This window comes from Acartia tonsa, chromosome 4, assembly GCF_053477335.1.
Source record: "Acartia tonsa isolate MP-2025a chromosome 4, ASM5347733v1, whole genome shotgun sequence".
Classification (NCBI taxonomy): domain Eukaryota; kingdom Metazoa; phylum Arthropoda; class Copepoda; order Calanoida; family Acartiidae; genus Acartia; species Acartia tonsa.
The window spans coordinates 47100729-47128179 of NC_137263.1; the positions used below are offsets into that span (position 1 = coordinate 47100729).

Consider the following 27451-nt stretch of genomic DNA (forward strand, 5'->3'; position numbering starts at 1 on the left):
TTATTTGACTATATTTTGCATTGTGTATTTTTCAGTTTTTTTTATATGCGATTGTAAGCGATGCCAAACGGTCAAAATTTCTTGAGGTTTAAACGCAGATCCTTTAAGATATAACTCTTGTGTTTAATACTAGCGGATACGCACCTAGAGGCCTGTATGGGAGGGGGGAGTCGACCATTCTACCTAAGGGCGCCCAAGCCCCCCCCCCCATTGGACGTCCTTGCTCCTACCTTTCAATTCTTTTATTTTAATTTCTCTTGGGAGGGTGGTGCCCTCCCACAAAATAGTCATTAACCTATCTAGAACCTATGAGAAGCTGCATTGTACAGGAGAATCATGGAGGTTCAGCGGTTAGCGAGATCCTTCGGTACACACAGACAGACATCCAGTTACTTTTATATAAGGCTAAAAGAAACTGTTTAATGTACAATAACATGCATAACAAACGCCACACACAACATTTATATTAAACTATTTATGAAAATATGTCCCCGCCACGAAGAGACCCCAGTTTAGTGACAAAAATTGTTGTGGAAAAGTTTGTATCCCCATCCTATTATCCTATCCTTAACATAACAAACATTGACACGGGGGAGTTCTTACAATACTGTAGAGGTTGGTTTAGGTGTCCAGTAAGATCTCGTAAATGGCTGGCATGATCAGTCTGCAATTAAAACTAGCACCGGGCAGGTTTTAGGCTAAATATCTCGAGGTGGATTTTTTTCTTTATTGTGCGGGGGGAAGGGAGGATTCATTTATCTTGAGGCGAAATTACTCGCAGAAAAAATATGAATGTTTTTTTTCAGAAAATGTTTTGCTAAACTGAGTAAATATAAGTTTAACCAGATAAATGGTCGGGGGGTAAGGAGAATAAAGTGGGTGGGAAGTGTAAGAAAAAGAGTTTTATTGAAGGTGACACTCTGAGAGAGAGGACTAACACTAACAGTGTCCAGAAAAATAGACACACTTTTTAAGTTATAGAAGAAAAAGCTATTTTTAATTTTTTTTGAAGGAATGGTTATTTCTTGAATCGTATTATAAACAGCTTTCAACGGATATAAAATGTACAATTATAAGATTAAAACTAGTTTTTTTAGCCCCCAAATGCCGACGGCACAGGCTAAAAAAACTGATTGTAATCTTATGATTATACATTTTCATATTCGTAGAAAACTGGTATAATACGATGCTAGACATAATTTTTCAGTATGGCTGAGAACTGGTTCTAATACACCGGATATTAATCAGCTTCGAGGTGATTCGGGAAAAAGTGTTAATATTTTTTTGGATGATAATAGGTAGGTATAAAAATCCTTTCCACTTAAAAATTAATTTTTCAATGGTTGTGTGTAGAATGTTATGAGTTTTGAACAAAATAAGTTTCTTTTAAGCATACTTTTGCAACAAAAAAAGACTGCAAATAATCATTTTTTTGTAGGACTATGTCCTTTTTTAAATAAGAGTTAGTTTCTGCATTTTTTGTTTGCATTGGTGTTTAAAATAATAAATCTAGGTGTGGTGTGGAACACTACAGATAACATGGCACATTTAATACAGTAAACATAATAACATAGGGATTTGCTCTTAGAAATGATGGTTTTTATAATTCCCGTTTTAATTTAAAATAGCTTGAAATGGAAGCAGCTTAAAGTGCTTTTAGAAAAATTGCGTCATACAATACAAATGACCAATGATAGGCCAATATGATTTTATTTGACCATGCAATGGTAGGCCAGTAGAACGTCATTTGGCACTATAAGCTGTTTCGTTAAAATGTAGTGTCGTTAGAGCAAGTATGATGTTACTTCGTCTTCAAGACATGATCCTAACAGAACATTTAAGCATTTATATAGCAGCAAATTTAAAGCAACGATAAATAATATATTGATAAAAATGTCCTAGTTTTTAAGTGTAAACATGAAGATTAAATGAAAATTTTTGTAATAATGAGAACAAAAAGACACTTCTGAATATAAAGAATAAAAGAGCATATTGTTATATTGTTATCCCCGGAAATCATCAATAACCCAAGAAGAAGTATTCCTAAATAATGGGAAAAAAGAATAATAATAATAATGGCTGCCTCCAAATGTGTTTACTCTTGTGAAAGACTAGATAGAAAAAAATAATTACAATTTATTTTTAGGTTACCCTTCAGTTTATTTTGACCATATAGATGGTAATATATGATATCATATGTATATTATTCATCCTGTTAAACTTAGAAATATTGTGTTAATATCATTTTTTATCGAAAATAAAGTACTATAAGTAAATCTGGTTTTTAATATTAAAGACATTGTATTTTTAAGAAGCAGCTTATAGTGCCTAATAAAAATTACGTCATATGATAAAAAATGACCAATGATAGGCCAGTATACATTTTACCTTTGGTCAATTACAATGTATTCTGACCTATAATTGGTCATACGCATTGTTGCATGGCGTCATTTTTTATTATGCCCTATAAGCTGCTTCTAATGTTTACTAAAAACCTGTATCTACCATTTATGTCTTTCTAGTAATAAAATTGCGACTATGTTAACAACAACAGCAGAGTTTAACAGGGTACATAAGAGTGTATATGAATGTGTGTGTGTGTATATGTGATAATGTTTCCGGCTCCGGATATCTTCCGTCCTTGTACTCCGGCACAGATGTGACCGGAAACGGGAGCAATCTCTGCAGTGTGAGTACAAATACAACAGAAAAAAAATTCACAAAAAATGGCCAATCAGGAAATTTTTATTCTAATTATTTTTATTTGTTTTGCATGTTTTTTGGACGTAAAAAAGCCATTAAAATCAATTGCATGATGGTGATTACCCTTTCTTAAATAGCCAGTGAGAATTTCTGAATTTAATCTGACCTACTAAGTGACCTAAACGAATGAAGGTATTTAATTTAACTTGTCTACATCCTAATTACAAAGAAGCGTAAAAAAAAAACAATTGAAATATTAAGCTTTAAAAAGTTAAAAAATTGCTATTTTTATTTTGCTTTTTTTCTAGAATATTCTTAATATCATTTATGTGCTATTTTCCCCTCTTACTGTCTGCTTTTCTCTCTCTCTCACTCCTTTCCTTATTCAGGTTTGACAATGGTTCTTCCTTTGTCAACCAGATGGACACACATACACACACACACACATACAAATATTATATTAATACATATGATACAACATATCATATCTTTAGGTTAAAATAAAAGTTTAAAGACCAAAAAGTAAGCATTAAAGCAACTAATAAAACACTTATTTAGTTTTCTTTTCTCTCGACGCTGGGTTGGTTGATGAATTCGCCTCTTTCAACTTTGTCTCAACAATATCTAAATGCTTTCTTATGTAATCTTCATGTGGTGCCAGACTGTGAGCCTTCTGCAGACATGTGCGAGCAGAACCCAGCTGGCCGCGCTCAACCATTACAACGCAACGATTGTGCATGGCCTGCACGTTGTTCGGGTCCATGTCCAGGATCTTTGTGTAGCAGTCCTCGGCAGCGTCCAGGTCACGCAGATGGTTGATGTAGATGTCGCCCAGCAAGATGAGGCCCTTGGTGTGAGTGGGGTAGTATTTGATAAGTTGATTCAGAAAGGGTGCAGCCTCTAGAGGCCTGTTGTTGTCAGAAAGTAGAAGAGCCAGGTTGAACAACGAGCTTCTGAAGTCGTGTTTAAGCTCAATCGCCTTACGGAACCAAAGTTCAGCATGGACAGCATCGCCCTCGTCCATTGAGAGCATACCAAGGTTGAAATAAACGCGCTCATTGGTGTGGCCCTTGTCAACCATGCGGTGCAGCCGATCAAGGGCGGTCTGTCGCAGGTGGGAGCTTCCAGTTTCTTGGATTAGCATGGCTGAGTTAAGCAGAGCTTGGCTGTGGTCGGGATCTAGTTCCAGGGCCTTGTTTAGGTAGGCAAGGGCTTGACTGTGTCTTCCCTGCTCTATCAACACAACACCTAGGTTGTAGTAAATGTCTGGGTTGGTGTTGTCATAAAACAGAGCTCGCTCATACACCTCCTGAGCCTCCTTGGTCCGGTTCAGCTTCAGCAAGATGTCGCCACGGTTTATGTAGGCTTGTGTGTAGTCTGACCTCATTGATATGGCCTGGCGGTACAGCAAATCTGCCTCTTCCAGCCGTGAGCCGTTCTTAGATATGAGGGTGGCTAGGCTTAGGAACACATTCAGATGGTTGGGCGCTACTCTCGCCTGATATGTCTCTCCAGGTTTAGGTCGGGGCAACAGACTTTTAGCCTTCAGATAGGCAGCCTCAGCCTCGTCAAATTTAGTCATGTGATTGTATGTTCTGCCAACGTTGATATGTGCCCCGATGTCATCCGGCTGTACGGTAACTGCGGCATTGAAATAATCCAGAGCTTCTTCATACTTGCCCTGGGCCTCCAAAGCGTGGCCGACATTGTTGAACAACTTCGCATTACCCGAGTTGACCTTGAGTCCTGATTTAAACAACATGTACTCGTTGGTCCAGTCAAGGTTGCGCAAAACAGTTTTACAGGAATGCGAGGCCAACAGGATTGTAACTCCAATGATTAATAAATATCGCCAGATTGCCGGTCCCTTGCGCCGAAACATTTTATCACAACCAAAGGCAACAAGGAGGCAAAACCCCATGGAGGGCAGGTACAACACTCGCTCGGCCACAACAAAGCCAACAGGAAACAACAAATTTGAGGCAGGGATGAAGGGGAACACAAGGAGGCCCAGTCCTGTCAATATCACAGAAGATTCGGGGTGGGGGTTAGTTAACAGGCCGCGATATGCCAGATGGCCGAGCAGCGTGAAAGCCACAATTGTGGCAAGGTTGCGCGGGTCCCCGAGTGACGCGACTAGCGGAATTGTATTCATGGTCCAGTCGCAGCACAGGTCCACCGGCGCCAGCAATAGCTTCGAGTTGACTGCGATCAGGTAGTTAAAAGTGAGCTGGCGGGCCGGAGATTCGGCCACCGCCGCGGGATTGTCAAATTTAGTAAAGACTGGCAATTGGGAGCCCATGATGCGCAGTCGAAAAAGCATCAGCACAAGGCCCGTGACTCCAAGGAAGGCTATCCGTTGTCCAGCTTGGCGCAGGGATACCGGTAACAAACTAGAACTAGAACTGCTGCCACCCTTTCCACTAGCACCACCCGGGCTGGTTATGACTTGACTAAACACTACGATATCACGCAGAGAGAGCTTCTGATTAACAAATATTTCATGAAGAGTACACACAGCTATCACAGTTATACCTTGCTCCTTACAGAGCATTGACATTGACACAAGGATGGCCACCAGCATTAGGCCCTTCCAGCCGACACCGCCGCTGCGTCGCCGTTCCGCTGACAACCTTTGATAGCGCAGCAGCGCGTAAAGGAAAAATAACGAGGCTAACAGTTCCGCCCGGCCAACAACACCAGTGACTGCTTCTGTATGAACCGGATGCACAGCAAACAGCAGTGCGGCAAGTGCCGCAGCTGGCCGTGATAGCAAGGAACAGCACAGCGAGTGATAGAGTAAACTGACTGCGGTGTGCAGACACAGATTGACTAGATGGTAACCAAGGGGGGCCAGCTCGTGCACCAGATAGTTGAGGCGGAAGGTTAGGACTGTGAGGGGCCGGTAGGACTTGTGGCTCTGCTCCTTGTTCATGGGAGTCCCCCAGAAATCATTGTGGAACAAGTTCTCCACAGGTACGTGAGGACGCAGGTCTCTGAAATAAAAAATAAAGGTTTAGAATAAATTACAGAAAAAGACATTCTAACATTTTTATTAGATTTTTTAAAGGTTCTATCAACAGAAAAAAATATAAACTTTCCTAAGGTACCCGGATGTACGGACGGTCGGACGAACGAACAAAAGAAATAGAAGAAATAAGCGCTGTTTTAAAAAAGATATGTTAATTGAAATAAAAGTTATTTTTAATTTTTTATCTTTTTTTACGTATAAAAAGTGAAATCCTTTAATATATGAATTCTAGATATCATGTTTCAAGAGAAGGTACTCAAATAAAATGTTCAAATGAAAAGTTTTTATGACACACACATCTGTGTGTACCTGCGTTTCAGTGTGTGTGTGTACTTTATGAGTTTTTGTCAGTGTGTGTGTGTGTGTGTGTGTGTGTGTTTGTGTGTGTGTGTGTGTGTATAAGTTTTGTGTATTATAGTTGCATAAATCTAGTTGATATTAAATTGTCAGGGAGGGAGGGGACATTGGGCTGTTTATTACAATAGTCCTCAAAGTTTTATAATAACGTTTTCTTATTCGTTGGATTAACAACTTTGGAAACTTTTAATGAATTTAAATGAGTTGGTTTGTTAAGTTGAGTGTCCAACTGTTTTAACCAAAATTTGTAATCTACAGAAGGGGTAATATTGCGTATCAACATTGGGAAGTAAATTAATTTACCAGCCATTGTCTTATCCCTTTAGATCCTTGTTAAATTGGTAGTGCGGCAGAGAAGTAAATGTCTCCCATGCCTTGCAATAAAAACTAGATTAAATATATTTTATACAAATAAAAATAATATAACTGTAAAAGATGATACCTTTTTAATTTAATATAAAAGGGATGGGAGAGAGGGGGATGAATACACTCCTTGAATTAATTTTTCATAATAATCAAGATAAATTTTTTTAAACATTTTTCTTTTCGTCGTGAAGCTTTTTATAGTGCCAATAAAAAATGACGTCATACTGGCCTGCCATTGGTCAATTAAAATGTACATATTGACGTATGAGGGGATGTACAGACAGACTGGAATACGAGTATAGAGTAGCTTCGATACAATTAAATATCAATAATATAACAAGGTATTTCTAAAAAATACAACATTTATTAAGCAATTAAAACTGGTTAGAATAGGCAGATTAATGGGATTATTATTATAGGATATATTTAATATGATATCAATTAAAGGCTTGGACGTCCTGTTTCTTAGTTAGGTAAGAAACGACGTACTTGAACACGTGGGAAATATAGATACCGCCAGCCTAGACTTATAGGCTTGTATCTAACCGAATGCAGACGGGAGAGAAGTATTCACTCTTTGGCCTGCAACAATCAACTAGCCCTCAACACAGCAGGATGGAGTATAGTGGCGGTTACAAGTGGAGGTCTGACTCAGCCAGAGAAGTATAGGAATGTGGACAGGGATGGGGATACATAAACTTGGATGGTGATTACCACACTCGCCCCCTTCTGAGGGAATATGGAATATTCCCTCACAGTTGACCTGCACGCCTGCTTCTGCGGGTTGCTGTTGTACTCGCAGGTTCTTCGATTGCAGCCATAGCCCTCTCTACGATATCAACAGGATTGGGTTCTAAGGAAGTAGGATCTTCTGGAGCTGCTGGAGGCTCTGGAGCAACAGCATTCTGGAGGGCCAACACGCCCTCACAGGGAGCCGTGGCTACTGGATCTTCAGAGGCAGCGCCAGCCTGCGGATTAACAGGTAGATCAATTCCAGATGGAAAGAGCTCACTGATTTGAGCATCGAGCTCTGTGTCACTGTTTTCCTCTGCAGGATCCAGGACCTCTGGATTGCCTTCTCTATCAGTGGGCCTGTACTCATCAGAGCACTCAGAACCGCCATAGTGAGAAATCAGCTCAACTCCATCATCATCTGGCCGGGATACGTCCCCAGTGGGAAGGGATGCCTCTATGGTTGCCACATTCTGCCCAGGTACATTCATAATATTACAACGAGTATTGATATATTTAATTACCCTGTCAGAGTTTTGGTCCAACAGTCGACTAGTGGCCTCAATGACCGTGGTCATTTGTGATTTTAACTCAACGGTCGAGTCCTCAGAGACAGTGCGAATTTTTTCGCGCAAAGTTTTGCGGTTCCGCAGTAATTCTGCGGAAATTTCAATAAGGCGCTTGCCATGTTGTATATATGCTTTCTCAACAAATGAAGCATTGCTAGCAATTTTAGATTCCAGACTTCTCTGGAAAGGGAGAAGAGCTTCCTCCATTGCTTCTTTTACAGTGGAGGATAGGACTTTTTTCCATTCCTCAGCAGTCACCCAAAAAGCCTTAGGCTCAATTTTGCTTTCTGCTAATGTCTCTTTCTTTTTAGGGGGTAATGGAGGCGGTTGAGTTTCCACCTTAGCCTTCTTGGCTGCTGGGCCGCCGCTACCTGTTGGTGTTGGCGGACGTTTTTCTACCGCTTTTGGGGCTGATTTTACGGCGACTACCTCCAATTCAGGTGAGGCACTACGTTTTGGTGGCGATTCCACCCGATTTTTTTGCGGTTCCCCTCCCCTATTTTGTTCCATTAGAGGCCTGGCCCTAGGCCTGGCTTTATCGGAATATTCGTTGGCCTCTAAATTTTTAGCCTGCCGCAATTTTTCTTGCAATTCAAGGAGTTCCTTTGGAACCTCTTTTCTCGCGGTGCGGTAGACGTGGATCGATCTTGAGACGCATTGAAGTTCACTGAGGTTTTCAGGGTTGCGTGGCGGTTTTACTCGTGGCTGATACCTGTTTTCGTCAGGTTCATAGTAGGCTTCCTCAGGGCCGCCCTGGGGATAGCCATGATTGCTGTCGTAATAATAGTCCTCTTCATTGTAGAAGGGTGCCTCTTCATATTCTCGACGGTATGAAGAGTGACCGGCCCCATGGGAGTGGTGAAAACCCCTTGAAAAATTCCGCCTGGGATGTCCTAAAATAAAAATAATAAACTTAAAATCAAGGGTCATTAATTCCTTATAACGAATAAGGAAATATTTTTACAAAGACGACCTTTAGGGACGACAATCTTATAGGTATATATGTCTGATACAGGTCGTCCGTTTTTGGGGATTAGTTTTCCCCATTATTTGTAAAATCCCGCAATTCGTGTGTTTCACTCGTACCTCCTTCTTTGTACGCGTGAATTTTGGTGCAGGCTAATATGTAAATGATAAAAGCGACGCATAATAACGACCCTATTCCTGTAAGGATGGCTGCTACTACAAGCACTATATGATACCAAGTACTAGATAGAAAATCAACCACCTTATGATACGTTTGAATAAACCAGGAGTCAGTTATTTTTACTTCAAAATTATTGGAGTCTGCGGCAAGTTGGCTGAGGTATAATTCCTCGGCACTTTCTGAGAAATTAGTTTTTTCTAGGCTTTGCCAAGAATGATAAAGAAATAGGCTAATCGGTTTATCCATAAGATATTGGTTTACATTGAGTATTTGCATACCCTGCCCTTGATTCCCAAGGAATTTTCCTTGGTACAAATGTAAGAAAATTGGATTTTCGGAACATTTAGTCGGAGTTAAATGGGTGATGTTAACCAATCGGCGTGAAAATGGTGATATTCCCATAGTCTTATTATTGATTGAAACCGAGAAATGATCCACAAAACAGGGTAAATTTTCTCCCAAAGAAACATTGATTTTAAGACTATCGCACTGTATTTCTAAATCCAGCTCACCGAGCGCCCTAACTAGTTTTTTACGATGAGTCTGAATGCTACTTTTAGACAGAAAATGGTTCTGTAAACAGCGAGTTTCGGGGACAATTAATTTATTATATTGTTGGTAGGAATAGAAAATCTCTAGTGGTAACATGTCATCCTTTTCTTTAGCGTTTAAAAGTGGGAAATATGGTTTTATAGAATTCGTGAACCATACCATTAAGTTATCAATATTAGTTTTGTAATAAAATAATTCGGGAATTAGATTTTCAAAATGTTTTTTATCTTTAAGTTCTAGCGCTAGCGTAATTTGGGGATCGATCACTAGATATTTTTGGGCACCCTGTTCTCCTTCAAATGTAAACAATGAAATATTAAAGATGTCTACCGTTCGCCAAGGAGAAGTGAATTTTTGTGCGCTATCAGATTTATCATCTGAGATAATTCTATCGTAGCCTATTCTAAGATTGTGATCTAAACAATTGTTTCCCACCCAGTGACTGCCCAGGTAACAGCCCGCTTTTGTTTGTAATAATTCAACAGGCTCAGCCTGGACCCCTATTTGTTTTTCCTCAAATGTCCCAGGGATAAAAATGCCGTTAATGGTTACGCCGTTTCCTTCGCAGGCGGGGTCGATGCCGTTAAGGAGGTTGTTGGGGTAAGTAAGCGTCCCGTTTACCAGGAAACGCGTGTATGACATTTGGTGTTCATACACTGAGACTGATTTTCCTTCAAAGTTAAATATTTTAGATTTGGACATGGTGTAACAGTCTTCATAAGTTACGAGGCTCGGTATCTCCACGAGTGCTGGAGCAGCGAGGTGGATGTGGCTATATCTGCCACAATACCAGTAATGAGTACTGGTTCGGAGGTGGCAACGAATTCCAGGTATAATTTTTCTTTCAACCTTTTGAAGCAGGTGAAATTGTTTTTGTTCAATATTGGTAATATTAAGAAACGCAGCGCATTCAGAGATTTTCAAACGCGGATTTTCGTTTGCTACACATTGAGTCGCATCTATTTGTATTATTTCGGACGCATTTGATTTTGCCAAAATAATAAAAAGCCCCAAGAATCCCAAAATAAATTTACCTCGAGCTCCTGGTGCCTTTGCCAAATGATGCTGCATTTTATTTTTATGCTTCTCGTTTTTCTCTGAAATATGTTAATTAGTTAGTTTTAACATATATTTTTTTTTTGTTTATTTTCGTTATTATACATACGTAGATTAAGCTATATACATTTGCCACCTTGGTTTTATATAATTATACATTTTATATACATTTTATTTCTTCCTTTTAATTGGATTATGCAGTCCGATTTGGACATGTATGCGGTTATCCCCCCCTTGTGACCTAGTTTTTCTTTCTTCTTCTAATATATACTTGGGTACTATGCTTTGTTTGTTAACATTAATAACCTTTTCAGGGCTGGATTGTTTGGGTCTTTGTGCGAAGAAAGAAGCCTCGGACGGGACGGTTTCTTCCAAGAAACTATTTTCGACGTGGATGTGAGGACCGGATGACCGATCTGCGCCAGGGGGTTCTTGGTCTTTGGGCTGTGGCTCAAATGGTGAGTTTTTTTCCATTATATCCCCTCCCCCATCACAATCCACCTCCCCCTGGGGTAAGTCCTGACTAGTTTCAGGGTTTTCTTCTATAAAATCGTCACCATCGTTATCTAGGTAGGTAAAATCGTCATTTTCCATACCTTTATTATCGTTTATTTCGGTTTGCCCGGTATTATCTATGGTCAAGGTTATTTCCTCAGACGGGACAATTTCCTCAATTGGAAAGACGTTAAAGGAAAGTGTTTCCCCCAATAATTCTACTTTAGAATCTATTTTTCGTATTTTATCTCTACTGACAACTTGGTTAGATTTTATTGGATTTGATCCAAAGGGACTGAGTTCAAAAAGGGCCTCTGAGAATTTTTTTGTTACAATAAAAGGACCCCCATAGAAAGATTGCAATTTTTTACTGACCCCTATCTTGACTAGGTTAAAAAATGCAAAGCATACGTCGTTAACGAAAAGGGGAGATGAAGCCTTCCTAGATTTATTTTGAAACTCTAAATAGATTTTAGATTTTTTGGAAACCTGTGCAATAATTTCTTCCAAATTTTTTAGGTAGTTTAAGTAAGACCTGCAGTCAATGTCCTGCCTTTTCTGCAGGATTGGAGAAAAGAAATCGAGATTGAGAGTTGGTTGTCTGCCGAACATAAGGTAATATGGCGTATACCCCGTTCTTCTAGACGTACTAGAGTTAATTACAAAAGTGGTCAAAGCTAATTTTCTTGCCCAGTCTTTACTTTCGAATCGGTCATCGGATCTTAGACCTGCATAAATGCTTTGATTATGCCTTTCACATGGGTTACTATTAGGGTTTCTTGGGGGAATAAGTTTAGTTTCGATACCTAGTTCATCCATAACTTTTTTGAAAACTTCCCCAGTAAAATTTGTTCCCCTGTCACTCCTCAATGACCGAAATAAGCCGTAGGTGGGTACCACCTGTTCAAGGATGACCTTCACCGTGCTTTCCACGGTGGCGTCCTTGATGGGGTGGGCGATTATGTACCTAGAGAATAGGTCAACTAGGATAAATATGTAACGGACATGTTGTCCTTGGAAATAGTTAGGGGTTAAAGGACCGATAAGGTCTACTGATACCTGGCCAAAAATCTCGTGACTAATGGCTGAATGGGTGATAGGTTGTTTGTGTTTAGGTACCTGCCCTATTTTTCTTAGGCAGGTAATACAATTTTTGATGCGTGATTCGACAAACTTATTAATTCCTATAAGGAAGAATCTTTCATTTATCTTGCGTATTGTTTCGTTAACCCCCTTGTGACCTATACTATTATTATGTGCTAATTCAAAAACTTTATTATATAATCCAATGGGTACGACGGGTCTTTCAATGAATGTTCCATTGCTAAGAGGTTGTCTAAATATTAGAAGTCCTTCCATAACGTATAAATGTTCTATTAATTTAAAAAGGACCTCTTTCCGGCCGGTTAGTTCAGCTTTTTCAAAACTCGACAACTTCTTTTTTTCGAATATCCACCTACGAATTTCAGATAATACTTGATCTTTTTGTGTTTCAGATTGCCAGACATTGTGCACACCGACTTCCGAAGCCGCATGTAACTCAAAAATCTGGTCTTGGTATGGACAATCCTGTTCATAAGGATCCAAGGTAAATGAGCTAGTACATTTTTCACAATCGGTTTCCTTATGTTCTTTGCATAAAAATTGCCCTCTAGATAGATTGTCGGCATTGCAATGGTCCCTACCCTTCCTATGAATTACTGTAAAGTCAAAACTTTGGATAAAGAAAATCCATCTCAGAGTTACACCATTTATTGTTCCTTTTTGCCATTTTTTGTAATGAACTAAGGAAATCGAATCTGTACGCACAATAAAGTTTCTAAATCTTAAATAATGAAGAAAGGTTTTAAGAACAAATACTAGACATGCTAATTCGCCTTTATAACTTGGATAATTTTTCTCTGCCCCGTTACATTTTTTGGAACATATTCCAATAATTCTTTCTTCCCCCCCTTGATTTTGGCTGAGAATTCCAGCGAAATAACTTGTAGAAAAATCTACGTCTACTATAAAGGGGTTAGGATTATCCCACTGGGGATAGCCTTTACTTATAGAATTCGAGAACATATTTATGAAATTTTCCCAATCTTTTGATAGGGAATTGGTCCATTCGATAACTTTATCGTTTCTGTGTTCGTCTAGAGTACAAGAATTTTTCGCATAGGATGGGAAATAGGCCCTATAATAATTGGAGAAGCCCAGGAAACGCTGGAGTTCCTTGCCTGTCCTGGGCCTGCTCCAATTTTTAATTTGTTCTAAATATGCGGGGTTCATTTTAAGTCCTTGGGAACTGACTATATGACCTAAATATGTACATTCGGATGTGAAAAATTTACATTTGGCTAGATTTAACTTAAGTTTTGCTATTTTTAGGACTCCGAAGAGTTTTCTGAGATGCTTCAGATGTTCCTCAACATTCTTTGAGAATATAATAAGATCATCAAGGTAAGAAATTATAAATTCGTATAAGCCAGGGATAAGGGTTAGGACTCTGTCCATCAAATGGCAGAAAACACTTGGCGCGTTACACAGTCCGAACGGCAGTTTCTTGAAAAGATACTGCCTGTTAAGGGCTGTGAACGCTGTCAAGTGTTTACTTTCCTTCGAAATGGCTAGCGCATGGAATGCGCTAGTCAAGTCGAGGGTGGTAAATACATTGCCAGTGCCTAGTTTTTCTAAATTACTAGAAATCAGGGGAAGGGGCCAATTAATTTTTCGTGTTACACTATTAAGCGCACGAAAATCGATAACGAACCTAAGCTTGCCTTCCCCCCCAGCCGTTGGTTTTTTCTTTACCGCAAAGATTGGGGAGGACCACTCGCTGTAGCCCTCCTCAATGACGCCCCCCCTTAGCCAATTTTCAATTTGTTCTTTTAATTTGGCTTCGTATAATGGGTTTAATTGAATGTTTCTAGCCTTAATAGGTTTAGCCCCGGGGATCAAGTCTATTTTATACTGTAAGAGATCGCAGTTACCGATATCGGCATCGTCAGCCAAAAATATATCGAAATGATCAAGGCATAATTTTACTACCTTTTCCTTCATCCCTGGGTTATTTTTGATAAGATCACTATTTTCTAAGTCTAATTTTTCTTTAATGAATTTAATTCTTTTAAGAAGTGTAGTTCCTGACAATTCATTTATTTGATTAATACTTTTATTGCAGGAATTTGGGGAATCTGATTCGAATTCAAAGCAATATCCAACTTTAACGTTATTCAATAAGGTAATATTTTTTCCTGCTAAATTGACAAAATTTACCCAACATTCTCCCTTCTCATTTACATTATAAATACCCTCCATAAGCATCAAGCCGTTATGGCTTGTCATTTTAGAATTATTTGGGGATATATACAGCTTCCTATTTTTTTGGTGGATAGGTATTGTTATCACTGTTGTATTCCCCCCCGGCAAGAATGTTGTTTTCTTTGCTAATTTTACGCATGTTTTATTTTGTTTTAATGTCCCAGTCCCCCCCTGGTTACTCCAATTTATTCCTGGGATAAGGGAGTTTTGTTCCGTATGAACATTATTTGTAGGAATTAAGGGTATGTTTTTACTTTCTTCAACTATGTTAATTGTTGAATTTTCTATTGGGATTTGCTCGCCAGTAGGGAGCTCGAAGGAGAACTTATCTAGTAACAAATTAATTCGATTAACTTTGAGAAATTCATATCCTAGATTTATAATTTTAGACGTCGTTTCAGGGATGTAAAATGTTTCTTCGAATATTTTATCTGACCCATCAAAGCTGAATTTTAAACTCACGTGTCCTATGATATTTACTGGTTTTAAATCTACAGACAGAGCGCTAAGATTGGCAGGGGTGAATGTGATTTTATTATCATCTAAGATTTCTTTAGAAATAAGGGACCTAAAGTTGTTTCCTGTATCCACTAAAGCGTGTTGCAGGAATTCCCCCCCCACGGGATTAAGAACTTTTAGTTTTGCACAGATAGGCATTATAAAATAAATTATATTTTTAGTCGAAGCCTAAGATGCATATTTTCCAAGATCCCCACCTCAGCGGTTAGACGATGGTAATCCTCACACAGAGATTTCCTGTGTTCCAGGTATAGTTGTCTGTCGAATTTTTTCAAATAATGAAATGTTTTAACAATATGGTTAATTGTTAAAATAATTTTATATAACTTTCTGGGTTTCATTAAGTTTTTTATTAAGCGCTTTTCAGCTCCAGAAATTTCTTAATAAGCATGAGAATGTTGATAGTTCTAAAGAAACTACTAAACTTTAATACGGGTCCTTATTTATATACTTGGATATATGATAAAAACCTATCGGAATGAAATTGAACTAAAAAGTTTTCGAAAGATTGAAAGGCTACAAAGTAGCTTAAAAATAAGTGTTCAGCTTGCAACTAACAAGACATTAAAAACAGACTGACTTATATTTTGATTTATATCTGTATTTATACAAAATATGGTTTTACTAGTTAGTATTTGATTCACGATATCAAATAATATAAAGTTAGCGCTGAATTACAGCTCAAAAAATATTAGATATGACTAATATAATAAAGAGGGTCAATGATGACTGATTTATTATTCTGATATTGTCAGTATTTATACTTAATTTTTCCACCTATGGGGTAGAACAAGTTTATATATTTACTAAAGTATAATTAATGCTGAATATCAGCTTCAAAAATAAGATGTGGTTTGTAGTAACTGCTTTGATAGTAACTGGCCTTGATTAATAATATGCATTCACTTTTATATAGACCTTTTATTCCGCTGGTAATCCTAGCGGAAGCTAATAGAACTAAGTTTATGTTTATTTTATTCTGCTAGTAATCCTAGCGGAAAATAATTTAATCAAAATGTTTTAAGATTTTATTAATCACGTTTTAAGTGATTAAAGTTTTTAATTTTTAACTGCTGCTTAATTGCAGCTCAAAAAATCAGAGAGTAAATGATAACAACAAAGAACTGAAGGACAACTGAATTAGATTTGGAAATTTGCTCGTATTTATACAGATTTTCCAGTAGACCCCCCCCCCTTCTTATTATTTACTTATACGGACCGCGGTAGCATTCTAGGCGACATCTTTCGGATACATAATAAATTAAATATAGTTCTATTATTGTCACTGTACAAAATGCAATAATATTTATCCATATGAATAAGTTATTATACATAATTGCTGAAATATTTCAGCTACAAAAATCAGAGGCTAAGAGTGTGCAACTCTCAGATAAAATTGATACTGAGGATTTAACTCAAAAATCATTGTTTATATACAGATAATTCGCTTAAGGTCCCCTAGCGGTTAAAAATTGAACTAGAATGTTTTAGATTCTAATATATATACACTCAAAATATACGGTATTTACATTTTAGATAGATCATGCGATATTAAAAATAAATACTACTAAATAGAAAATAGGTATTCACTTGTTAGCTTCTTTATAAAGACTATTAGATTTTAAAAAATGGAAATATTAAGTGCATGTGAAATGCTCCTCAGGTTACTTCCCTATTTCCCCCAATTTCCTGTATCAGCTACATTTGGATAGGGAAAGGAGGGGGAGGAGTTTATTTTGTGTTGCTTAGTCAGACTTAATAATAACAATTTGTTTTATTTTTTCGCGCCAAAGCATTGCTTGGCAAGGGATATTTGATATTAAGGAATTTGCAAGTTTAGCTTGGCATGGGATATTTTGTTTATCTTTCATATCAAAATATGAAATTCATTCAGCAAATTTTTATTTTCTGGGATAGGGACAATTAATATCGCATAAATCCACTTATTTTTTACATCTAGTGGACGTGATTTTTAACAATCGCTTGTACATATTTATCTATTTCAGATTCCTCGCTGGCTTCCTGATCCGTTTGGTTGATAGTTTTACGCGCATACTGCTCAGGTATTTTATTACTATTACTTGGAGCTTTTCTAGGTGTGAATTTACTCCGTGTTTTACCAAAGCGGGACTCAGGATGTGGGGGCTCCCCAGCTTTCTTTTTGTTGCAATTCTGCACTACATGGCCAGGGATATTACAATGCCAGCATTTAATATTTTTACTCCTCCCATTAAAGGCTCCTATAACGCCCTCGATTTGATCCCAAGCAATAGGATCATCCTCATGATCTACCCAAGAGGGAACCTCGTCAGGTTCTTCGGTTAAGTTTTCCTTATACACTGCCGTGTTAGTGGGGATATTATCTTCGATAATGCTGATTATGGGTTGTTTTTTCGTTTCCGCAGAATTTTTAGGTAGGAACATTTCCATGGCTTGGGAATAGCAAGCCGAAAGGTTTTCCTTGCTAATATGACCAGACCCATCCCAATTAACGTATCTTTGTCCGAGGTTAATAAGTTTATTTAAGTAAGCGTTGTAATCGTCCAAAAATTGCATACTCTCAACGTAATTGGCCATGTCCATGGCAAGGTTGGTATACAGCAGATTTTTGCTAACGTTAAGGTAGAATTCTTTCCACTTCTTTTTAGGTATGAGGCCAGGATTCATGAGTTTGAACACCCTAAGTTTGTTTTCAAAATAGGTGTCAAGGGGTTGATTAGTCTCCTGTTTTAGGTTGTAGAAGTACTGGGAGGCTACTTCTGGATCCGAGAAAGGAGTGACCAGCCTCCTAATCATCAGGTAATAACTTAAGGCAGATAAGGCCTGATTTCTTTCAGGCGTAATTAGGTCTCCTAATCGTTCCCCTCTAGAGTCATAAATTCGCTGGTATAAAATATCTTTAAAAAGGATTGGGTCACAGATTCTGTATGTCTTTGCAACCCTCCACATATTAGAAAAGAAATTATCAAAGTCGGCCCTGCCGTCCCACCTAGGGGCATCCCTTGCAAAATCGGAATCCCATTTTTGTCCCTTAATAAAGCATTCTTTAATAAAGTCATCGTCGGCGGCGCTAGTTGTTGCCGTTGCGGATGTGCCTGTGTTTGGCGTGTTTCTTGTAGAGGGTCTTGTTGCTACATTGGGTGCAGACCGTGTAGGTCTACGGAGGGGCTCTAACGACTTAATCCTATCAGGGATAAAGGGAATCCTTTCTAATAAGGTTTTTTCATATTCCGTTAGAGAAGTTTCTCTTACATTCATCCAATTGTCATTATCCGCCGGACCTATAAAGCCTACAATTGAATAGGCCATACAACCTGGGGCTGTAATCCTATCCTTGGCGACCCATTCGACCACGTTTATCTTTTGCTGGACCGACAGCCGGTCATAATAAGTGGCATTAATTGAATCATCACCTATGGTGTTAAAATGAGTCGTGTTAAGACTTTCGTTTAACGTTTTTTCCGCAAACAATGGGCCAAGATTTCCGTCCGCTGGGAGTTTTGATACTCTACGTTTTAGATCTAAGATGTCGGTGTCGGCTAATAATCTACGATGTGATTCCGTGTCCTTAAACCCTGCCCATTTTGTTTCTATTTCGAGCTTCATAATCTCGGATTCTTGTTTTATTATATCTCTATAATGTGACGAGTATTCGTTTAACTTAACATTTAACGCTTCCGTTATGAGTTCTTTGATTTTTTCAGGGGAAAGCGGGTCAGCCTGCTGCTGCGAGGTACCAGGGACGGCCGGAGCCGGCGGAGGCGGCGGATTTTTGGTTTTATCATTATCCCCTTTCTTGGCATTATCGGTCATGGTGCTGGAGTGTAGTGTTCGTTAACACTGCTTTGTCTACCACGAAACTTTTTTAAGAACTTGGGAATATCCCTTTCTTCCTGTTTTAAGGAGAAAATATGGAAATGTGTGAAATTAAATACTAGTGTGAAAATAAAAGGCGGGTTCCTTTTTATCTTTATTTGGCAGTTTGCCACGAAATAATTATTAGAAATATTCTGTAACAAATTGTTACTATAAACTGTTTCCGTGAATAAACTTAGTTATCAGGAAAATATTAATTTCACTTTGCAATCGAAGCTACTTTACAATTTAATTTTGTCTGTACGCTAATTATCTATACCTTCCCCCCTCAAAAATTGAGTGGTAGACAAGACTGCGCCAAAATGACGTATGAGGGGATGTACAGACAGACTGGAATACGAGTATAGAGTAGCTTCGATACAATTAAATATCAATAATATAACAAGGTATTTCTAAAAAATACAACATTTATTAAGCAATTAAAACTGGTTAGAATAGGCAGATTAATGGGATTATTATTATAGGATATATTTAATATGATATCAATTAAAGGCTTGGACGTCCTGTTTCTTAGTTAGGTAAGAAACGACGTACTTGAACACGTAATAGATACCGCCAGCCTAGACTTATAGGCTTGTATCTAACCGAATGCAGACGGGAGAGAAGTATTCACTCTTTGGCCTGCAACAATCAACTAGCCCTCAACACAGCAGGATGGAGTATAGTGGCGGTTACAAGTGGAGGTCTGACTCAGCCAGAGAAGTATAGGAATGTGGACAGGGATGGGGATACATAAACTTGGATGGTGATTACCACAATATACTGGCCAGCCATTCAATTAAGAAAAGGTGACATTTATTAGTTTAATGATCAGAGGGAAAGCAAAGGGTAGGAGGCAGTTTGTGCTGATATAAAGGGATAAGACAATGAACGTTAAATTGATGTAGATTCTAAATGATGCTACACAAAATTACCCCTTTCTGTAGATTACAAACATGTTGATACTCAATTAAATGAACTAACCAATAAAACTCAATAAAAGTCCCCAAAGTTGTTACTCTAACCAATAAGAAAATTTTATCATAAAACGTTGGGGACTTATGTAATAAACAGCTATTGTCCCCTTCCTTCTTGGCTGCTATGTGCTTATGATTTGGTATTTAGGTGCGGCAGTGAACAAACACCGAATTCTGGCCATGAAAGTGAAGACATTATTTCAATAAAATATTTGTTGATATCCTCTCTCTATATTATTCTATCTGGTATAAAATATTATGTTATAAATTGTGGAACATTCCCGACATTAACTTCACAAAGATGAGTCAATATTACACAGATTTTCTCAAAAGTTATTGGAACATTTTTTCCATCTTACTTCAGTCACTTGAGGCTTCACACCCAGCCTCAATTGACTGAGGATTTTAATATGTGGAAAATTACATATAAGCATATTTTGATTTGTATTAGTTTAGAGCAGTTTGATTTAAACAAAACGTTTAATATATATTACTTTCAGAGAGGGAGGAGACAATGGGCGGTATATTACACTAGTCCCCAAATTTTTATAATTACGTTTTCTTATTCCTTAAATCAACAACTTTGGGTACTGTTATTGAATTTTGATTGGTTAGGTCATTAAATTGCGTGTCCAAACGTTGCAACCACTAATTGTAATCTACAGAGAGGGTAATTTTGTATGCCATCATTGGGGATGTACACCAATTTATTTGCCATTGTCTTAGCCCTTCAGATCCTTAACTTTTTGTACAATTGTTAAAAATATTTTTAAATCAACCAAATATTATAGAATAAAATGTAGTACTGAGAGAAAAAGTAGAAAAATTAAGGATTGAGAAAAAGAAAATGATTTGATAAAGATATTAACTTTCTGCTTGTCACAAAAATAATAAAATATAGAAACCGGTGGCCAACTCTTTCAAAATATCATTTCCACGAATTATTTTATTTGACCTGCGTTAAATAAATAAATAGGACAAATCATCGCAATGTTATAAATGAAGAAAAATAGAAAAGGCCTTTTAAATTCTTAAAATAACTTTAAAAATCAACTTTTCCTCCAACAGTATACATATATATTATGAAATTATTAACAATCAAATTCTTTAACCGGCAGTTTTACTAGTATTGGTTAGGTAAAGTTGTGAGTGGTAACTAGGTTCCCAGCAGGGTTATAGCTTCTGCACTTGCCTTAGTTTATCAGAACATAATATTAGAAAATGCACATGTGTAAGGGTTTAATTTGGTTGTTTGATAGGTTGAAAAAAGCTTTAATCACAATATTTTCATCTAATATAATCTTTCTACAATAAAAGACATAATATTTTTAGGTTAATATGTTCGTGTAGATTTGATTGTGTGTGTGTGTGAATGTGTGTGTGTGTGAATGTGTGTGTGTGTGTGTTAGCAAAGATGGTATATTGTACACTGTGAGCATCGATTTCATGGGTCTTTGAACAATGTCATGTTGATAAATGTTTAGATTTTGATTATCCTCCTACTTTATTGTATGTACAGTTTCAAAACTAAACTTTGCGGTTTCCCTCGAAGTTTCTAGTCGAGCAAAGAACTACCTCCACTGTCTTCCGCCTTATTTTAAAATAAATTAATTAAAGGGGGAGGGGTAGGTAGTTTTTCTTTGTTTTTATTACTTTTTTAAAAGTGTAACTCCAAGGAAAGGGTTACTTCATTCTTATTGAAGAGTGCGGGGGGGGGGATTCATTGTATAATTGGCACTTTGGTGGAAAGCACACAAAATTTAATATCACGCTATATTTTATTTAGTAGTTTTTTTATCTTTCCTCGATGACTGACTTCAATATCACTAATGTTAATTGAAACATTTCTTATGAAATATTTATATAAATTTATGTCTGTATTTATACAAGGTCTATCTCTGAAGAGAGAAAATAAGTGAAATATAACGATATTTTTGTATATTTTACTCAACAAAATTAAATTTTAAAATTGTTCCTTAAGATCCTTTAAAAGAGACACAAACGACTAAAAATATAATTTCAAATTCGTAAAGGGGCGGCAGGGGGGAAATAAAGTTATAAAGTAGGAGACAGGACAGGAAGATAAAATGATTTTGCAGATTTCCTGGATAACGGTCCAATTAATTTGTCAATTAAGTTTTTGGCAGAAAATTAATTTGGTTAAAGCAGCGATACAGAAACATATTACATATAGCATAGATAGATAGATAGGTAGGTAGAGAAATAGGAAAATAGGAGAGAAAGAGTGACATAGAAAGAGAAAGAGAGAGATAGATAGATAGATAGATAGATAGAGAGAGAGAGAGAGAGAGAGAGAGAGAGAGAGAGAGAGAGAGAGAGAGAGAGAGAGAGAGAGAGAGAGAGAGAGAGAGAGAGAGAGAGAGAGAGAGGGGAATGAGAGAGAGAGAGAGAGAGAGAGAGAGAGTGGGGTGGGAGAGAGAGAGGGGTGGAGAGAAAGAGAGAGAGAGAGGGGTTAAAAGCAAGAGAAAGATAGGAAAGGGAGGGTTTCTGAATTGTATCAATTTATAAGTTTGTGAACTTGTACAAATTTGTTTCTAACTCTAACTGTATAACCTCTCCTGGAATAAAGGAATTACCATTGACATTCCCTTGGCCTTAACTATAAAAAAAATATCATTTTTCTCCAATGCTACACCCTCCCACCCCCGCATAATTTTTTAAATTCTATTCCATTTTAATTCTATTCTATTTTGGAAGCTCCCTACATATTTGAGTTTTTTTTTAAATTTTATTGTTTTGCAATAGATAGAAAATCATGGTTCAAAGCAGGACTCGGCAGCCGCCTGTAAGCCTCAGGAAAATCAACCTTTAATATTTAAAAAAAAAACATATGGAAGTCTAAATCTGACCAAAATATGGCTTAGCCGCTGCAGAGCCTTGGTTTAGAGTATATCTTGGATATTTTGCCACTAAGGAATATTATATTTCCCTTTATCCCTGCATCATCTCTCTTTCTAATCCTATCCAGCAATCCCTTTTCAGCTATTCACTTCTTTCATAGTTTCCTTTATTTTCCAACAATACCCTTGCGAGCTCCGACTACCCAACACAGTTTTTTTTTTTTAAATATAACAAGCACTCTTAACATTTTTCTTTTAATGATCAATCTCATTTTTTCTCCCCTTTACTTTAATTTCTGTATTTTTTTGTATTTTAAGGTTATAATTGATCAAAAATTTTCTAAATTAATCCACTTTTTTCATACCATAAGATGTTTGTTTAGCTGATCTACCATATTGTAAACTAGCAGATATGCCTAGGCCTCTAGGGACAATTTCTCTTAAGAGGGTGGTAGTACTTTCTCCCAGAATAGTTATAATCCTTCTCAGTACCTAAAGGAGAACCATAACGGTCCTTCGGTATAGACAGACTCACAAACACATAGAACCTGTTACTTTTATATAAATTTTTAAATTATGTAAGAAAACTACACAATCAATTTTTCCTATTTTGTCAACTTACTTTAAATCTCTTAACTTTAAAATAAAATTATAAATCCAAAATGTAAAAAGCAAAGGTAAAAAGTTAAATATATTACAGTACTACAAAGCATAAAACAAGGAAAATTATGTCCAACAGCGAGGAAGCATGTTAAACAGGTGCAACGGTAAATTTATACCAATCCTATTATATAAAGTAAAAAGGTTTTTGTCTGAAGTTTTCGATGACTACTGATCCGATTGAGTTATCCATTGCACATGAGTTCCGGGATGGTTTTGGGCTATTTCATCTTTCAGAATTATGGTTTTATGCTATTTTTCTAACCGTACTATCCCCTTCGGATTCGGAGCCCCTAGATGCTAAGGGCGCAGCCGCTAGTTTAAAATAAAAGACATAGCCTTTTACTGTCATTACAAATAATCCCCTGCGGACAAACAGAATATCCTAGTAGAAGAGTAGGTGCGCTACTAACAAAAATATTGTAGTTGAAATAACTTGTATAAAAAGTGTATAATAGTGGGATAATATATTCATGAGTGGTTTGGGGAGAGGGGGTGGGGGAGAGTGTAAAAGTTTTTCTATGGTTCCCAATGTCCCCTGTATTGCAGGGAGTGTAGGGGACATTGGGCTGTTTATTACACTAGTCCCAAAAGTTTTTCAATAAGGTTCTCTTATTCAATGGCTTAACATTTTAGACACTTTTATTTTTTTATTGAAATTTGACTGGTTTCCAAACGTTTATACCAATAATTGTAATCTACAGAAGGGATAATTTTGTGTATAATTATTAGGGATGAACAACAATTTATCAGTCATTGTCTTATTATCCCTTTAGATCCCTGCCTGTTATGTCACAGCTCATAGATACAGAGAAAGGACATTGGACTGTATATACATCCCACTTTAGGTACCCATTGGAATTATTGTTGTGTAAAAAACAATTTTTTGCTTGAAAATAGCTGAACAATCGTATATAGTAAAATTAATTTACTTGCCATTGCCCAAACCTTCCCTGATCACAACCATATGTATTGGTATTTACGGAGGAAGGGAGGGTACATTGGACTTTAAATTGTAATAATACCTAAAGTTTAAATGACAAGTTTTCTTTAGTTTACTCAAAAAACTTTGGGTCCTTAATATTTTTATTAATTGCTCAAACTCCATGGTTTTAATTTTATATTTTAAATAAGTTATAGATGTCAAATTTAAACATTTTTGCTATTATTTAGCATTTGCTAACATTTAGCTTCACTCCTAGAAACCTATATAGACGTATGTTGAAACATTGATAAACCACATAATATTTTCTTTTAGGGTGAAAAAAATTAAAAATTGTAGAAAATTAGAAATGTTTTTGATCCATTATTTGTTGTGAAGAATAAGTGGTGTTGTTGTTCTTTTGTTAGTCTGGTTTCTGGTCAGTTGAAATTGAATTGCCGAATGTGTACACAGTTTCCTCGGTGTTCCTCATCCTATCTCAATATTTACTACTAGCTAAAAAAAAGCTTCAAACTTAAAAAAACTTTTTTAGCTAGAAGTAAATATTGAGATAGGACGAGGAAACACCGGAGAAACTGTGTACACATTCGGCAATTTAAATTCAACTGACCTGCTTTCTGTATTATAAATAGATACAATATACAGTTCACAGGATCAAAATGTGGACCTTTTCTTAAATTCGGAAACAAAATTTTTTATTGTTTTCTTCTTATTTTTCCTCTATCCTTATATTAAAGTAACAAGATGTCTCTTTGAGCGTGTGTAGCTGAACCGGTATGGAGCTTCCTATATGTCTAAGGAAGGTTTAAAACTATTTTTTCACTATGGTTTTTTCACTGCACTGGAAACAATTTTTCAGTATGGCTTCATAACCATTAATTTTAAGCCATACTGGTTATCAGCTATACTGAAAAATCAAGCATAGCATCGTATTACAAACAATTTTTTAATCTAATAATTTTCCAACTCAATATCCGCGGAAATCTGTTTAAAATTAAGTTAAAAAAATTACACCACTATGTATAAATAGCAAACTTGAAAATCTTAAAGAGATGAAAATTTGTTACCAACCTCCCTACTGATATATACATTATATATACTGTATGTGGTATGTGTACCATGTACATTGTGCCAGGAAGGGAGGGGACATTGGGCTGTTTATAAGAATAGTCCCCAAAGTTTTATAATAACGTTTTCTTATTCGTTGGCTTAACAACTTTGGGGACTCTAGTGAATTTTGATTGGTTAATTCATTGAGTGTTGAGTGTTCAATAATTTCAACCTTTAATTTTTATCTACAGAAGGGATAATTTTGAGTATAATCATATAGGATGTACATAAATTTATCGGCCATTGTCTTATCCCTTAAGATCCCTTGTACCATGTATACTGTACATACTTTTCAGATGTGGAAATAGTTCAGCTAATATTAATACTTGTTACAAAAAAATATTGGGGTGTGGTCAACTAACAGCTTTTAAGAATCTAATAATTTAAGTTTTTATTATATTTATGCCATGCTACTTTGTTATAAAAAAGATTTTTTTGGAAATTTTATTTAACTGTTTATCTTCAAAAATAACCTTTTAATGAACTATGTAAGATTCCCCGACAGCTTTTTTGGTTCTCGAAAAAGATAACTAAAGAAAGGACTTTAAATTTTATGTGATAACATGGCCACCCCTAAGATGAGAAAAAAAAACTAAGAAGAAGCCCAGTTTCTTGTTCAAGAGTGGGGGGAGATTTATTGAGCTTTATATACTTGCACGAATCCCATTGTGCCATAAGAAAAATAGTCTCGGACTAAAATCTGCATAAATCTTAATAATGTAAAGTTTTTTTTCCTTTTACAACCAAGAGAATAATTTTATGGAAATTATTATACAATGAAGCACAACTATTTCAGAGAGAAAGAGGGGACAGTGGCTGTTTATTACACTAGTCCCCAAAGTTTTATAATAACGTTTTCTTTTTCCTTAGCTTAACAACCTCGATGACTTTATGGAATTTGGATTGGTTAATTCATTAAATTGAGTGTTCAAACGTTTCAAACACTAATTTTAATCTACAAGAGGAGAAATTTTGTGTATCATCATTGTGAATGTACATCAATATTTCGACCATTGTCTTATCCCTTTAGATCCCTCATATATGTCTAAATGAAAAGAATAATAAAATGATCTACAGTTTCTTATAAAATTAAAACCTATATTGATAGAATTAGTAGAAAACTTATAATTGAACAAGGATCATTGCGTCCAAAAGGAACTGATCCAAAATAAGATATGATAATTGGATATAGAATATATGTGGATATTATGATGTTAGACAAATTTTCGTCAATTTTGGTTGCTAACATCATATGGGAAGCTTTTATTGTTCAGTTCGTTAATCCAATAGCGACTCTACTAGCATCAATAAAATTCATTATATTTACTGTTATGAAAATACAAAATGTAAAATATAAAGCTATTTAAACTGATTTAATTAAAGCTAGCTTTGTCATAATATGTACAGTATTATCATTAATATTAATTAATGAGCTTTATAAAGAAAAATAGTTTCTTCATGACAAAGTAATGAGTATGTTCCTTGTGCGGGTGCGCATTCAATTCCGCATAAAAATAGCCAAAAAAACAGCTAAAAAGTAGTCTGACCGCCATGGGTGTTTTATAGTTAATCATACACCATAAAGTTGGGAATTTTGAAAAGAAGTTTCAGCCTTCTATCTTAAATAGAACCGAGAAAATCATTTTTCCCCATATCGTTATGGACGGACGGACGGACAGACACACATAAGCTTCCCTACTAAAATAGTTTCTTCATGACAAAGTAATGAGTATGTTCCTTGTGCGGGTGCGCAGTCACTTCCGCGTATGTATTTCATTATCAAATTAGAGCTTACAGTAAAATGTTCCTGGAATCGATTATTTCAACAATAAAAAACCTAAGAATAGAACTGCTAGCAGCCAAACGGCTGAACATACTTAAAGTTAAAAGCTTGTGTTTTATTTTGTACTAGTGGCTGCACCCCTAGCATCTAGGAGCTCTATATTTGAAGGGGTATGAATACTTAGACAGAAAAATAGCCTAAAACCATTTTATAAAAAGCCTAACTGTAAAGGAGAACCCATATCGGTTCAGAGATTAGCAAGATTTTTTGCTACAGACAAAGAAGAAGCTTACTACTTTATATAATGGGATTCTATTGCTGGAAACAATGATGTACTAACGTATTTTGTACGTTTAGCCGCTTGACCGTTCAAAACGCCTTAAAGTTATTTTATATGGAAGTAATCGAATCCACTAAAATTTTAGGTGA

General features: G+C 36.5%; 1 protein-coding gene across 1 annotated transcript in view; it reads right to left on the minus strand.

The window, feature by feature from the left end:
• Window positions 1-888: 888 nt before the first annotated feature.
• The window catches only part of Tmtc3 (Transmembrane O-mannosyltransferase targeting cadherins 3), a 53449-nt gene continuing 26886 nt past the window's right edge, over window positions 889-27451 (minus strand). The window contains exon 5 of the mRNA XM_080158565.1: window positions 889-5699. Within this exon, the coding sequence (XP_080014691.1) occupies window positions 3254-5699 (2446 nt within the window). The 3' untranslated portion in view covers window positions 889-3253. The remainder of the gene's footprint in view (window positions 5700-27451) is intronic.